This window comes from Ictalurus furcatus, chromosome 3 (assembly GCF_023375685.1).
Source record: "Ictalurus furcatus strain D&B chromosome 3, Billie_1.0, whole genome shotgun sequence".
NCBI lineage: Eukaryota > Metazoa > Chordata > Actinopteri > Siluriformes > Ictaluridae > Ictalurus > Ictalurus furcatus.
In genome coordinates, this window is record NC_071257.1 from 36,779,259 (window position 1) to 36,794,258 (window position 15,000).

A 15,000-nucleotide genomic window follows, 5' to 3' on the forward strand; every position below is an offset into this window, starting at 1 on the left:
AAAGTTCACCAGTTTAGTTCTACATTAATCATTTTAGCAACTCTACTAATACTGCGCAGCTATCTGCACCAAAAACAAACAAATAAATAAAGGGTTAGACATCATAATGCCACATTAAAAAAGGCAAATCAATGATTAAATTTAACCCTACTGTTTACATAATAATACAGATACAGGAAAAGATCTACCCCTCTCTCTCACACACACATACATATATATAAACATAGAGAGAGAGAGAGACAAATGGACAGACAGCCAAAGCGACAGGCACTCACACACACAGAGAAACATTCACACAGACAGACAGACAGATTAGGAGTGATGTGATAAGACAGACAGGCAGGCAGACGGGCAGACAGTTAGACAGATCAGACAGTCAGGGGTGGTTGTGATACACCAGCAGTAGAGTGGACCTTAGAGAGGGACTTGAGTGCGCGGACGGCGTCTCTGCGGTCCTCCAGCAGTGTGGACGAGGCCACACGGTCACACAGCTTCTGGATCTGCACAGAGAAACCCAGTAAACACCAACATTAACATATTAACACAGTGATGAGCTTAACACGAGTTCACGCTGACAACTATTACCTCTGTCAGCCTGGGCCGCGTGTGTGTGTGTGCGCGCGCGTGTGTGTGTGTTTGCATTCATACAGAACAGTAAGAAACAAAACGTTGTTTAAGTCAGTCATGGATGAAGGTGTTCGGTGTCTCAGAGCGATACGTGAACTTGAGGGTCCCTTTAACACTCAGGACTTTATCACTTCTACTGAACAGAGAGAAAAATTCCTCTCACACTCTGATAGGAGAAGCCTGAGCGTGACCCCGGGGTCCGGGGGCGTGGCCCTGCTGGCAAACACATGACTCTGAACTGTGAACTGATATATTAACTGCGGAATTGGCATCAGGGGCCAAAAAGAGAGAAGGACAAGCTCTCTGATTGGCTGAAGGAGTGTGTCATACCTGTGATGTCATACCTGCCACACCTGTGACATCACACACAGTGTTTAAATTTACATTTACATTTATTCACTTAGCAGACGCTTTTATCCAAAGCGTCTTACAAATGAGAAAGATACAAGCAAAGCGATATCAAGCAGAGAACAATACAAGTAGTGCTACCATACAAGATCTATTAATTGAATTCCAGAAGAAGCAAAGTGCAGAGTAGAGATGTAAGTGCCTTTTTTTATGGGTTGGTTAGGTGTTGACGAAGAGGTGGGTCTTTAGCTGTTTTTTGAAGATGGTGAGAGATTCTGCGGTCCGGATTGAGGTTGGAAGTGCATTCCACCACTGAGGAACAGTTAGTGTGAAGGTTCTGGAAAGGGACCTTGAGCCACGCTGAGTTGGAACTGCTAAACGTCGGTCGCTAATCGATCGCAGATTGCGAGAGGGAACGTAGGCCTTCAGGAGAGAGTTGAGGTAGGGGGCGCTGTTCCTGACAAGGTCTTGTAGGTGACCATCAAGGCCTTGAACTTGATGCGGGCAGCTACAGGAAGCCAGTGGAGGGAGATGAAGAGGGGTGTGACATGGGTTCTCTTGGAAGCGAGAAATAGTGATGATTTCCCACCATTCGGTACACAGGTGAACAGACAGTCCTCTATAATGTCCTTGGTCCCTTTGGGCCTAGATATGGTACAAAATAAGACTCCTACACCCTACATAGTGTGGGATTCAGTTCCTTGGTGCACTACATAGAGTCAAACACGTTCACCTCCCAATTCTCTGTGTGCACTAGTTTAAGTTGAATAGATACAGTACTACAAAGGGTATAAAATGAGGCTTCTACACCTTTTGTAGTGCCCTACAGAGAGATTACTGCTCCCTACATAGGGTTAACTAGATTTAGCTCTGTAGTGTCTATGGTATAAACCCGGATCCGCTCTTGTACACTATGTAGTGCACTACACGTGCTGTAGAGAGACATTTGGGACACGGGCCGGCTGTGTCTCAAATGTCTCTCTATAGGACGTGTAGTGCACTACACGCAGGTCGGTGTAGCTAAGCTAACCGTGCTAACCACCGGCTGCTCAGCCTCCTGGCGAAAGTTATTTTATTTATAACATGTTTATAAGCATGACAGTGAGTGTATAACGCTCTAATGTACCCCAGCAGCCATGTTTAATCTTTTTTTTTTCCAGAGGAGAGAATAAAGTGAAAGTGAACTTACAGTCTCCACACCAGAAGGCTGCGTCCCGGCGCTCTGTCCTCCCATCACACCCCTGAAGAAATTCATCCTCTCCGGTTAAGAACTACTCTTTCACCGTAAACTCTAAACTCCGCACCTTTAACCAACTTCTGCAGCTCTTTCCCACAGTATAGGAGCGAGCGCGATGTTGTTTTCGCTCTGAAACCTGCCCCCAACCCAGTTTCCTACACCGACCCCGGAAGTGCTAACACAGCTTCGTGCGCATGCGCGAAAACGTGGCGATACGTGGCTCAACAGCCGCCTACCTGTATTCTGATACGTCCCGCCCCACTGTGCTAGGATTGGTCAGTTCTTCTTCGCGTTCTCCGTCACGATTGGCTGGTTGTTTGTTCACACGAGCGTCCCGCCTATCACACAGAGAAATAGATGAGGGGAAAAACAAACAAACAAACGCGTAATAAATTAATAAATATATCAACAATACTTTTCAGGGAAAACAAATCCCATTTACACAAATCTTCAAATACAATGATTTTAGTAAAGATTTTCATTATGGAAATCTTTAAATGAAGCTACGAGGCTAATATACCTAGCTAACAAAAATCTACGTTTTTTTCAACAGCTTTTAGCAACATGTTAACTCGCCAAAATTTAATTTTGTAATGCAATTTATACAATTTATACAATTAATTAATTTCACTAAACAGGTCCTCAGGTTTAAAATTGACATCACGGTTCTCCAATCAGCGGATTGGTCGTGAGGCGCGTGTGACTACCTAGCCAATCCTAGTGCAGGAGGCGGGATTTGTCGGAATGTGGGTGGGAAATAAAAAATAAAACCGGTTTGGCGAGTGACGGTTTCTTAAAGAGACAGACAGCGATTAAAGCACAGGGACATGGTTTATGTATGTATGTATGTATGTATTTATTTATTTGTTAATTTATTTATGTAAATTAAATTTGGGGTCGAAGCACCGAAAATGCCTTTGGGCCCTTTAGCCACGCCCACTCAAATTTATGATAATTTCCATATGTGAAACCTACTTTGGCAAACTAGTCCTAGGATTTTTGGCCAATATTCACTATTGTGATGTAAAAATATTCAGGAGCGTGTAATCCTCAATATCAATCAAAAACATGTTGACATTTTTAAACAATATGGCCGCCACACATCAATCAATTCTAAAGAGGTGGAGCTTGTTTTACTAAGTTAGTTGTAATTCATGATTGGTGATATGAATTTGAACCAAACCTGTTCATGTTCATCAAACATGTTCATGTTCAGTACAAAGTTATGAGGACTTCTGCAAGGGTTGGGGGCGTGGTCAACGATAGGGGGCGGGGTTAGGTCCAAATAGCTTTTTATCAGGAACCAAAAGTCCAAGTGAGCTGGCATTTGGTGTGTTACATCGATCTACTGATCTGTAACTTGATTTTTATTTCATCACTGGATTTCTTTAAAAACATGGCTGCCTTCAGCCAATCAGGTTTCAGCAGGCATTTCACACCACTAGCATTGGCATATCAAAACTGGATAACATCAAAATTTGTTTAGTACTGTATGTTCAACTATCTTTATTGTTCTATGTATGTTGGTAGAAACTGGCCACGTGGGTGCTATTTGTGTGATAGTCATCTCGCCTGCACCGTCATCTTCTAAAAACTGCAGAAGTTTCCTAAACTCCCCATTAATCTTATGCGTTGTGTACTTAACCTGATGCTAACAAAATTGAGACAAGTACCCGTACGTCACACATTATACACTAAATGGTCAAAAGTATGTGGACACACACACACACACACACACACACACACACACACATATATGTATGGGACTAGTTAGGGGTTAGTGAAGTGTTCACGGAACATGTGGGTCTTTAGCCATTTTTTGTGACAGATTCTGCTGTCAGGATTGAGGTCGGAAGTTCATTCCACCACTGAGGGACAGTCGGTTTGAAGGTTCTGGAAAGGTGCTTCGCTCCTCACTGAGTAGGCACTACCAGGTGTTGGTCGTTAGCTGATGGCAGGTTGCGTGAGGGAACATAAACCTCAAGGAGAGTGTTGCGATAGGGAGGTTCTGTTCCAGACAAGGACTTGTATGTGAGCATCAAAGCCTTGAATTTGATGAAGGTGGTTACAGGAAGCCAGTGGAGGGAGATGAAGAGGGGTGTGACGTGGGTCTTTTTGGGCTGGTTGAGAACAAGATGTGCTGCTGCATTCTGAATCACTTGAAGGGGTTTGATGGAGCTGGATGAGAGGCCCGGGATTAGTGCGTTGCAATAGTCCAGCTTTGAGATAACAAGAGCCTGGACTAGAATCTGTGTGGCCTGATCAGTGAGATAGGGTCTAAGTTGTGGATCTCCCCATCTGTGGCAACATAAAATTATTACTGTATTTATTTATTGGTATTTATTTGCATTCAAATACTATCTATTTTAAATCATTAAATTGACAGTAAATATAAATTAGTAAATATAAGGAAATGAAAGCTGAAATTCTGATCTATCGTCTCATATGTGTTACTTTTTTTTAACAGGAAATAAAAATCTTATTTAAAAAAAATTATATAGATTTTTTTTACGAGTTCTGTGGTAGCGTTTACAGTCCTCTTTTAAAGCTTTTAAACATCAAATTATTTGCGTGTTAAAATAATTAAACATTTTAAATATCAATTAAGCATTTTAAATTAATTTATATTTTTCCCGCAATATCTATTATCTAAATATAACCGCTAAAGATTTTGTTTCCGTCCGGATTTTAAACCGTGCGGACTGGGAGCTATATATTTTTTGTTTTAAAGCGTTTTTTTTTTGTTTGTTTGTTTGTTTGTTTGTTTAGATCACACCCATATTATAACAAAATCCCGCCTCTTGCACGAGGATAGGCAGCACGGCTTCGTGTGCACGCGCCTTTAATTGATTGGACAACCTTGCAGTTCAGTTGGCGGGGCTGCGCGTGAACATGAAGTACTAGCGAATGCTCACGCGGGAGGCGGGAAACTAAGAGCCAATCACAGGCGGGCAGAGTCTGAGTAGGGGTGGGAAACAAAAAAAAAAAAAAACCCGCCTCGATAAGAGAAAGAGAAAGAGAGAACTAGCTGACGTTTATCTGAGGTAATATTTTTTGTAATTGTTATGTTTGATCAGTATATTGGTTCATTTGAAAAAGTTTGTTAGAAAAGAAGTTAAAGTAAGTGTGGAAAAGAGAAAAGTGACAGTTGCACTTTGTTAGCAAGGTGGATGAGGTAAGTTAGCTAGCTAGTTTGTTTCCTGGTAAATGTAATTAGCTAGATAGTTTTAGACGATGATTTATGTCTAAAATACGCTAGTTATATTTATATCTACCTACAGCCTGAGGTAATAAAGTGTTCTTATATTAAACCAAAGCAGTTGGACTAATAACATGAAGCTGAGTCGTGGCTGTCAGTCAGTGAGTTGGTGATTAGCATTGTTTTAATGGTGTTCATGAGGGTTTTTTCTCCACAGTCATGGCTGGAACTGTAAGTTTGGAGCTGGATCCTGTTTTCCTCAAGGGCTTGGGATACCTGCACTCCAAGAGCAAAGACTCTGCGGAGAAGCTGAAGGCTCTGCTGGACGAGTCCCTGTCCAGAGGAACTGATTCAGCGTATCGTACCTCATTGAAGGTCATGATGTTCCTCACACCACGGTAGTGTCTTTATCACTGTTCGTGTCTCACACGTCTTCTTCTTCTCCTGTCGTGCAGGAAGCCGAGCTTTCCAAAGTGTCAGTACCCAAGCTGATCAAACAGGAATCCAAATCGACGTCCAGCTCGTCCTCCTCATCATCGTCATCGTCGTCCTCTTCGTCGTCATCGTCCAGCAGTAAATCCAGCACCTCGGAGAAGAGCAAGAAGGAAGCAGAGAAGAGACCTGCTGAGAAGGTGAACTGTTCGAAAACCGTTGGTTTTATTTCATTTTACGTAGTAATCCCTCACTTATTTTAGTGTTATAGGGATTAGCAACTTTCTCAACTTCCCCTTATCCAGTTTTCACTTTGATTGAGATTGAGGGGGTCTTTAGTAAGTGAGTTTAGTCATCAAGAAACACCAGTGTAAAAGACTGGATTGCACTTGCTTTTACATACGTGTTTACAAGATGGCCGCCGCATGGATCCTGCAGTCGTTTGGAGTGTCACTTGGTGCAAACGCCGTGTGTAAGGATATAAGTTGATGTGTTAAGGTAAATGTTAATTTTCTGTGTGGTTTGTTCTCTGCAGGTGAGGTTGGAGTGCGGAGATGCAGGCGATCCGCCCAAAAAGCCACGTCTGGATAAAACGGAAAATCGTTCGTCCCCCATCGCCTTCCAGACTAAAGATGTTCCCATAGGAGATTTCAGCTACAGCGACGAGACCAACGCTGACGACTTCGCCATGGAGATGGGATTAGTGTGTGTTGTGTGCAGGTGTGTCACGTTCACCCTGCTGTAGTGTTCACTAGTGTTCACGTCCGAGACAATCCGACCGTACGTCCGATACACGTCAGACGTAGTGCTAGCACAATGTTAGCGTAGTGCTTCTCCATGTGATTGATCTGTCTTTTTTTCTTGTTAATAACAGACAGATGACGGTGACGTCTGGGAATCAGCTGGTGGAGTGTCAGGAGTGTCACAACCTGTACCATCAAGAGTGTCACAAACCTCAGGTGACGGATAAAGACGTAAACGACCCGAGGTTGGTGTGGTACTGCGCACGCTGCACACGCCAGATGAAGCGCATGGTGAGCGTATCTACAGCCTTTACTCCTGTATTGTAACGATAGCACTTCCTCACAGCTAGGGTTCGACCGATTCTCCTTCTTCATCATCACTGATGTCTCTCTTAATGTTCTGTTGGAAAGCTACAGTTATAAACTGCACACTGCAGGCACTAGGGGGTGCTCATCACTCACAATTCATTTGTAATTTTTACTTTTATATTGTTTTATGTAAGTGGTGTCTGAAGTTTAACTAATTCTATTTTTAGACAGCTTTTACCCACTTTTGAACACTTTTTTTTTTTTTTGGTCAACACCGGAGTATTTATGGCGTTCTTGTTGTTTGTCAGGCTCAGAAAACGCAAAAGCCTCCTCAGAAAGCAAGTCCGACTATAACGTCGGTCACTCCGGTGGTTAAAGACCCGCTGGTGAAGAAGGCGGAGCTGAAACCCAAACCAGACACGACGGGATCTTTTCAGGCCTTTAAGAGGACCGAGGTCAAGGTGAGGACAGTGAGTCGGTTATACTGAGATGTTTAGCACTCTGAGTCTCATACTAGCACAGACCTCATGAATAACAACCTAAAAAACAATAATAGTAATAAATTAATCTCTCTCTCTTTCTCTGATTTGATTTAACGTGTATATTTACAGAAATTTGTCTGTGTGTGTGTGTCAGGCATCATCTACGGCGCTGGTGAACTCCTCCAGCAGTGCCTCGTCTCTCCCCTCGGGCAGCGCCCTCACTGGCTGGGCCGCCTTCACCAAAACCTCCGCTTCAGCTTCCTCTGGAACCAAACCAGGCCTTGCTAAGCCCCTCCCCTCTTCCAGCAGTTCAAAGCCCATTGGTCTGTTTGCATTGGGCACCAAAGCACAAACAGGAAGTGGAAACGGGAACAATGGAGGTAACGGGAACACGGCGGCCTCGCTGAAGCCGCCGCCCCCTCTCACACTAGGGAAACCTGCTCTGAGTCGTTCTGGCAGCGGGGAGAACCCGGGAAAATCCGGCTCCTCCTCCCCCGGGGCGATCGGCTCCACTGGTGCGGGTGGCTCGAACGGGGGCACGGGCGGCTCAAACGGGGGGGGCAATGGAGGCAACGGGGCCAACAGCAGCAGCAATAGTAACAGCACCAACAGTCAGAAAGCATCAGCTGATGGCAAAGCACCAACATCACAGGAGTCTCAGCTCAATGCCATGAAGCGCCTGCAGATGGTGAAGAAGAAAGCAGCGCAGAGGAAGCTGAAGAAATAAACACCCAGCACTGAGAGAGAGAGAGAGAGGAATTAATTAAAAGATTAACAGTCTAATGAACTGATACTGAGGAAGTGACTGTCACACAGAGAGAGAGAGAAGACAGGAAGTAAGGTGAGTGAGAGAGAAAGAGGGAGAGAGAAAAAGAAAAACTAAAATGAATAATAAATGAAATTTTTTTAAAAAAGAGAGAGACAGGTTAATAGGGAGGGGGACAGAGAGACTGAAAAATGGGAGGAAAGAAAGGAAGAAATACATACATAGAGTACAAATGACGGGCAGACAGGAAGGAAAGACGGCTGGAAAGAAAGGCAGATAATTAGAAGAAAGGAAAGCCATAGTAACAGTATACAGAAAGCCAGAAAAAAAGAGAAAATAAACATTGTAGACAGATAAAAAAACGGTATGGAAAATTGATGATGATAATAATAATAATAATAATAATAATAATAATAATAAGAAGAAGAAGAAGAAGAAGAAGAAGAAGAATTAGTCTCAAAGAAAGAGACAAAGATAGAGGGCGTGAGAGAGGTGGGGGGGGTGCACATGACCAAATCCCAAATGAATAATAAATCAAAGTGAGAGAGAAAAAGAAAGGAAATATACCCACAATCCAGCACTAATACTTGAAGGTGTGTGTAGATGCTGCTCATTTGTGTGTGTGTGTGTGTGTGTGTGTGTGTGTGTGTTAGTTATGCTCTCTGTGCCTCATTTGTTGTAAAGCAGCAGCACTGATCAACTCGTACTTTTAATAAACACCTTTAATAAAACAGGAAATGTTGGCGTGATGTCATAAAGAACACAAATGGTTAGGTGTAAAATAGATTTATTCATCAGGACATTTAAATTTTACTCATCTGTTATAAAACTATTCTTTAGCATTTCTATAATCATACATACTCTTTAAATATATAGCTAAACATATAGATCTATATTTATATTAAAGCATTTTACTCTTCATGATAAAACCTTCTGTGAAATGAAACACTGCACACAGACGTGTAGATCAAAGTGCTAAGAGTGTTCGTCTCTTAGTGCGGGTTTGGCCTTCATTACACCACACGGCAAATCAGTATTTATTCTAAACAGTGTTAATAATCAGTAACGGGGAGGTGTTCCCATCTGCACCCTCGTTAACTTCCCCTCATATCATCTATATTACAAGTGTGCACTATAACTCCATCATCAGTCATCTGTGGGTGTGTCCCAAACCACACAACCTAGACACTATATATAGGCCACATAAACACCATCATCAGTCCACTGGGGGTGCGTCTCAAATTACACGACCTAGACACTACATAGTGTGCATAATCATTGGTCCACTGTGGGTGTGTCCCAAACCACACCCTATTCACTATGTAGGCCATTTAACCATCATCATCATCATCAATCCACTGGGGGTGACACAATGGTGTTTATGTGCACTATATAATCAGTCCACTGGGGTTGTGTCCCAAACCACACAACCTAGACACTATATAGTGTACATGAACACTATCATCAGTCCACTCGGGGTTCACTGGTGCTGATGAAGTAAGAGACACTAAGAGGGGCGAGGGTGTGTGGAATTGGAACACAGCCTGGGTGTGTTGTCATGTCATGGGTGTCATGTCCTCAGGCGTAGGACATCTTGCCGAGGTAGTTAGCAGGGACGTAGCCCTTCTGGCCCTTGGACTCAGCGAGCCACCAGTCTTTGTTTCCCCCCTGGTCGGAGAACTGTAGGATGCGGACGTGCTGGTACTCCTGCAGACTGAGCTCCTGCTCACAGCGTGCCACGAATGCATACACTGCGTAGAACTGAGAACACACACACACACACACACACACACACAAAACATACAGATTACTGAGTGTGTGAGGGAGAGTACAGTACTGTTAGTCCTCAGAAAATATATAATTTGTTCCTCATTATCACAGTCGAACTCCAATTGCCAGTTGATGATGTTATAACGGCCAACCAATCAGCAATCAGGACTCAAATTAGGGACTGCATACTCATTACAATTGCAACACACACTCATTATAATCACACACCTACTAGAATTCTTTCTTTTTTCTCATATCTCTGTCATCACTTCATCCATGAACATTACAGTCCCCTTCAAAACTATTGGAATGAGAAGGCCAATTCATTTTTTTTTGTGCTATACACCGGTTTGAGATGAAAGATAAATATGAGTAAACAGCTGGTTTCTTCTTCTGTGAAGTTTCTCCAGGTTTTTACTGCAGCTTCTTTCAGTAGTTGTTTGTTTCGGGGGGTTTCTCCCTTCAGTCTCCTCTTCAGGAGGTGAAATGCTGATCAGTTGGGTGAAGGTCTGGTGATTGACTTGTCTAGTCTAAAATCTTCCACTTTTCCCCCTGATGAAGTCCTGTGTTGAGGTGGAAGTGTGTTTAGGATCGTTGTCTTGCTGCATGATGAAGTTCCTCCTGATTAATCTGGATGCATTTCTCTGTAAATCTGCAGACAGAATGTTCCTGTAGACTTCTGAATTCATTCTGCTGCTACCATCATGAGTTCATCATCAATAAAGATTAGTGAGAATGTTCCAGAAGCAGCCGTGCAAGCCCAAGCCATGACACTACCTCCACCATGTTTCACAGATCAGCTTGTATGTTCTGGATCATGAGCAGATCCTTTCTTTCTCCACACTTTGGTCTTTCCATCACTTTGGTAGAGGTTCATCTTGGTTCCAGAACTTTTGTGGATCATCTCTGTGTTTCTTTGTGAATTCCAGTCTGGTTTTCTGATTCTTACTGCTGATGAGCGGTTCACATCTTGTGGTATGACCTCAATATGTCTGCTCTCAAAGTCTTCTTTGAACGGTGGATTGTGAGACCGTCACCCTGCCCTGTGGAGGTTGTTGGTGATGTCACTGTCTGTTGTTTTTGGATTTTTCTTCAAAGCTCTCACAATATTTCTGTCATGAGCTGTTGTTGTTTTCCTCGGTCGACCCGTTCTGTGTCTGTTCCTCAGTACACCAGCGGTTTCTTTCTTTTTTCAGGACATTCCAGATTGTTGTATTGGCTTTACCCAGTGTTTGTGCAATGCCTCTGATAGATTTTTCCTCTTTTCTCAGCTTCAAAATGGCTCGCTTTTCTCCCACTCTGCTCTTCATGTTGGTTTATCCTTTTTAACAACAAACACAGTCTGCACAGGTGAAACCGAAGGCTAAAACCAAGAGTAGATGTTCAGAGCTATTTATTGTTAAACATTCAATCTAACAGGACACACCTGGGTAAGAAGAAACACCTGTCGGTCACACGTTCCAGTATTTTTCAAACTGGGTGGTCTGATATAAAATGTGAAATTCTAGACTCTATTCTCATAATCATCTTTTGGTCTCAAACCCAAATGTCTTCAGTCTACAGCAAAAACAAATGAATTGGCCTTGCCGTTCCAATAGTTTTGGTGGGGACTGTATGTCTTTAAAACCATTAAGACTTTGATATCTTTTAGAAACAGAGACTTTTAAACTTTAATGTCCCCTTGAAACAACTTCAGAGCTGTCGGTTCCTTTTGAAACAGTTAGTCAGAGTGTTGATGTGACTGATTTACACAACAGCCAATAGCATTCAAGCCACACCCCACCCAATCTAAACAAACCTGAGAGTATCTTACTGAGCTAGCTAAATACGGAGAACGTTGAAGAGTTTGCAACAAGAGTTTTTTCTGCTGTGGAGGATTTCTCACTGTCGCCTGTCCGCTTTAACCAGGATGATGTTCTAGAATACGAGACGCCGTGCATTTTTGAGACTTGGTGCATCTGACTGGTAGCAAAATGATATTACTGACTCTTACTGATGGAGAAGGTGTATAAAGACGGAATTATCCATCAGTCTGATGTAGTGACATTCAGACACTGATCAAACACTCCGCTGAAAAGTCACAAAGCTGTCACAAACTCCGCCCACTTCCACATGGATAAACTCCAACTATTTATTCTCCACCAAGCGATGAGAATGGAATCGTGTACGAGACGATGCACAGCCAGAAACAAACCGATCAACCATGCTTACTGCTAACAAGCTGCTACTGTAGAGCAAGACACGCCCCTGGGGATGGGGCATACACATTCTAGAGAGAATTTAATCAGATGAACACAAGATGAGAAGAAGTGTTTTTGCAAATTAAAACTTTTTTCTAGATATTGTGTCATAACACTCAGGGACAGGGACAACCCCAGTACTGAAACTCATAACCAGTGACTTACATGCTGCGCCTCATCGTCTGTGTTCGGTGTCTCCTCCTGCTGGCTGGACGGAGTGGACGGACTGTAGCTGGAGTGACTGCCCCTCCTGCTGCCTGACACGAACAGACTGAGATTGTCAAAATCATCAGTGCGTTCGCTGTGAACGTCTCGCTGAGGGTTATACGGCTTCAGGAAGGTCGAGTACACGTAGCCTTGCGTGCCTACACACACGCACATTAATTAGACATTATCTGTTCTCTTTATCCGTATTTAGGTTTCGTCACAATGCTTACTCATACTGTATGTTCACAGCCTCCTTTAATCCCTATGGCCTTCCATACTCTACACCTGACCCCATTCGTCTTCCACTTTACTTATAGCTTCCTGTCCTTTTACTGTTTCTTGCCCAATCTTGGGATCACTACACTTTCAGACATGCTAGCAAGTACTAACAAGGTAAAAACACGGAGGCGGGGCCTGAAGCAGCTGATCCAGAGTTGAGGGCAGATATAAATTTGCTAAAGCTAGGCATTCTGTGAAGGGATGTTTAACAAAAATCACAAAGGCTTCACACACACACACACACACACACAAGCACAGACTCACTCCCGGTGTCGACGAGCCAGCGGGTGACGCTGCCGAATGGGTCATGGTCTTCCAGTAAGGCCACCAGTTCCCCCTGCAGGAGTGTGACGTCCTGATCCTGAGTGGCGTTACACTTCCTCTTCAGCTCATACAGACGATCAGAAGGATACTGAGAGATCAGCATGGACCTTACACACTCTGCCTGGGGCTGCACACACTCTACCGCCTGATAACACACACACACACACACACACACACACACACACACACACACACACACATCAGTTTAGAGCTCCATGACCACCTGTACTCAGCAGAAGCACCTTTGTGTTAATCCACTGTTACAATAAGAGTACACTCAGGTACTTTAGTGTACAGCGGAAGAATGAAGTGCATGGTGCGTGATTTAAGACACAGCCCTGAATCTTACCATGTTCTTCTTCTCTCGTTTCTCAAAGCTGACTTTTCTCTCCATCAGCTTCTGTGCGTTTTCTCTGAAGAACATCAGGTTGCTGATCTCCTCCATGATGCTGTTCTGCACCTCGCTGATGTTCGACAGAGGAGCCTAAACATAACGAATATTGTGTAAGGAATAAAACATAGTAGGGTAGGGTTATGCGTCACTGAGTTGCTGTTACCACCTTGTCGTGTAAGTGCAGAACAAGTCCCTATGAATGAGCTGTTACTATAGAAACGATAAGGTATCAGAATGAGCGCATTAACATAAACCTGCGATTTGCAGCTGCACTACTGTCAGAGCTGCTGTTATAGAGAATGAATCAACACCTTCTGACCAATCACAGTCCAGAACTCAGCAGGACTCTCCAGGATTCATGCCAATCAGCCTCCCATGCATGTCTTTGGACTGGGGGAGGAAACCAGAGTACCCGGAGGAAACCCCTGCAGCACAGGGAGAACATGCAAACTCCACACACACAGGGCAGCGGCTGGAATCAAACCCCCAACCTGGAGGTGTGAGGCAAACGTGCAAACTGCTAAGATCACTTTTATTTCCTATCCATAGGCCTAATGATTTATAAACGATATCTCCAATGCACTGCCATCATACGCTTCTGAGGCTATACGGTTACCATAACAACCAATAGCAAGTACAGCAGCTTCTCAGAAGGGGATGCATATTACGGTTGCAAATTCATGCAAATGGCGTGAGTTACGAAAGAAGAAAGTCATCCATTTTTACAAGGCCAGGTTCGAACAGTGACTGTGGCCCTGAAGTTAAGCCATCTTCTTGTCAGACACAAGAAACCCTTTCAGGATGGGGAAGTGCTCAAAGAGGCACTTGTTGAGGCTGCAGACTCAGACTTTGTTTCAAGATTTTGTCCAGACCAACTCTAACACGTCAGTGTGAAGCGATGGAACATAACTTACATCTCCAACTGAGAGAAGAATTTTTCACTTCATCTTGACGAGTCTATAGATGTCTTTGATACGGATACATTTGTGTATTTATAGTAGGATAGTGTTTGTAGACATGGCTGTTAAAGAGGAGACGTTGGCCATTTTACAGCTCAGTGTTTAAGACCGTGGACCGCTGATCAGAAGGTCATGATTTCAAACCCCAGCACTGCCAAGCTGCCACTGTTGGGCCCTTGAGCAAGGCCCTTAACCCTCAACTGCTCAGATATATAAATGAAATAAAATGTAAGTCGCTCTGGATAAAGGCGTCTGCCAATTGCCATAAATGTACCACTGAAGGAACACAGACATGGTGAGAACATTTTTTCCACATTTAAAGCGTTTGCTACAAGAACAAACTTGCCACTGTCAAAGCTTATATAAATCACTGATGGTGCACCTGCCATGGTAGGCCGATCTAATGACTTCATCGCTAAATGAACAGAGGTTGAGATGTTTACAGACTTCCTCGGTTACCACTGTATTATTCACCAGCAAGCACAATGCGGTGAAGATGCTCAATATGAGAGAAGTCATGGATGTGTCAGTGAAAATTGTCTGCTTGATTCGGGCAAGATCTCTTCAAAGACGATTCTCTGCACAGTTAAGAGTCAGATGCAGAGCACAGATGTCAGATGGTTCAGCTGAGGGGCTTTTTGGCAGTAATTCAGGAAATTGATCTCTGAAATTAAAGAGTTTCTT

At 43.4% G+C, this 15,000-nt stretch overlaps 3 protein-coding genes across 9 annotated transcripts in view; 1 reads left to right on the forward strand and 2 right to left on the reverse strand.

Moving 5' to 3' along the window:
- Positions 1-2,383, reverse strand: part of uso1 (USO1 vesicle transport factor) — a 24,298-nt gene extending 21,915 nt beyond the window's left edge. For all 5 annotated transcript variants that reach the window (XM_053622212.1, XM_053622209.1, XM_053622211.1 and 2 more), the window contains exons 1-2: positions 2,165-2,383; positions 414-500 (exon numbers count right to left, since the gene is read on the reverse strand). In XM_053622212.1, the coding sequence (XP_053478187.1) occupies positions 414-500; positions 2,165-2,230 (153 nt within the window). In that variant the 5' untranslated portion in view covers positions 2,231-2,383. The remainder of the gene's footprint in view (positions 1-413; positions 501-2,164) is intronic.
- Positions 2,384-5,191: 2,808 nt separating this feature from the next.
- On the forward strand, positions 5,192-8,155 carry ints12 (integrator complex subunit 12). Of its 2 annotated transcripts, none has more exons than XM_053622224.1 (7): positions 5,192-5,256; positions 5,629-5,786; positions 5,867-6,043; positions 6,379-6,563; positions 6,718-6,877; positions 7,204-7,356; positions 7,532-8,155. In XM_053622224.1, the coding sequence occupies exons 2-7, from the start codon at positions 5,631-5,633 to the stop codon at positions 8,102-8,104; spliced, it is 1,404 nt and encodes a 467-aa protein (XP_053478199.1). In that variant the 5' UTR covers positions 5,192-5,256; positions 5,629-5,630; the 3' UTR covers positions 8,105-8,155. The 2 variants fall into 2 exon arrangements, with proteins under 2 accessions (XP_053478199.1, XP_053478198.1); XM_053622223.1 differs by lacking the exon at positions 5,192-5,256 and adding an exon at positions 5,286-5,387.
- Positions 8,156-8,913: 758 nt separating this feature from the next.
- arhgef38 (Rho guanine nucleotide exchange factor (GEF) 38) overlaps positions 8,914-15,000 on the reverse strand; it is a 21,331-nt gene continuing 15,244 nt past the window's right edge. For both annotated transcript variants that reach the window (XM_053622215.1, XM_053622214.1), the window contains 4 exons: positions 13,313-13,447; positions 12,904-13,108; positions 12,319-12,518; positions 8,914-9,904 (listed from right to left, as the gene is read on the reverse strand). In XM_053622215.1, coding sequence (XP_053478190.1) covers positions 9,722-9,904; positions 12,319-12,518; positions 12,904-13,108; positions 13,313-13,447 — 723 coding nt within the window. In that variant the 3' untranslated portion in view covers positions 8,914-9,721. The remainder of the gene's footprint in view (positions 9,905-12,318; positions 12,519-12,903; positions 13,109-13,312; positions 13,448-15,000) is intronic.

What these genes read in the sequence shown, in the direction of transcription:
- ints12 (XM_053622224.1), top strand. Translation starts at nt 5,631, where the DNA reads ATGGCTGGAACTGTAAGTTTGGAGCTGGATCCTGTTTTCCTCAAGGGC. An exon ending in CGTATCGTACCTCATTGAAG is followed by an intron (nt 5,787 to 5,866) that starts GTCATGATGTTC and finishes CCTGTCGTGCAG; the next exon opens with GAAGCCGAGCTTTCCAAAGT. An exon ending in CACGCCAGATGAAGCGCATG is followed by an intron (nt 6,878 to 7,203) that starts GTGAGCGTATCT and finishes GTTGTTTGTCAG; the next exon opens with GCTCAGAAAACGCAAAAGCC.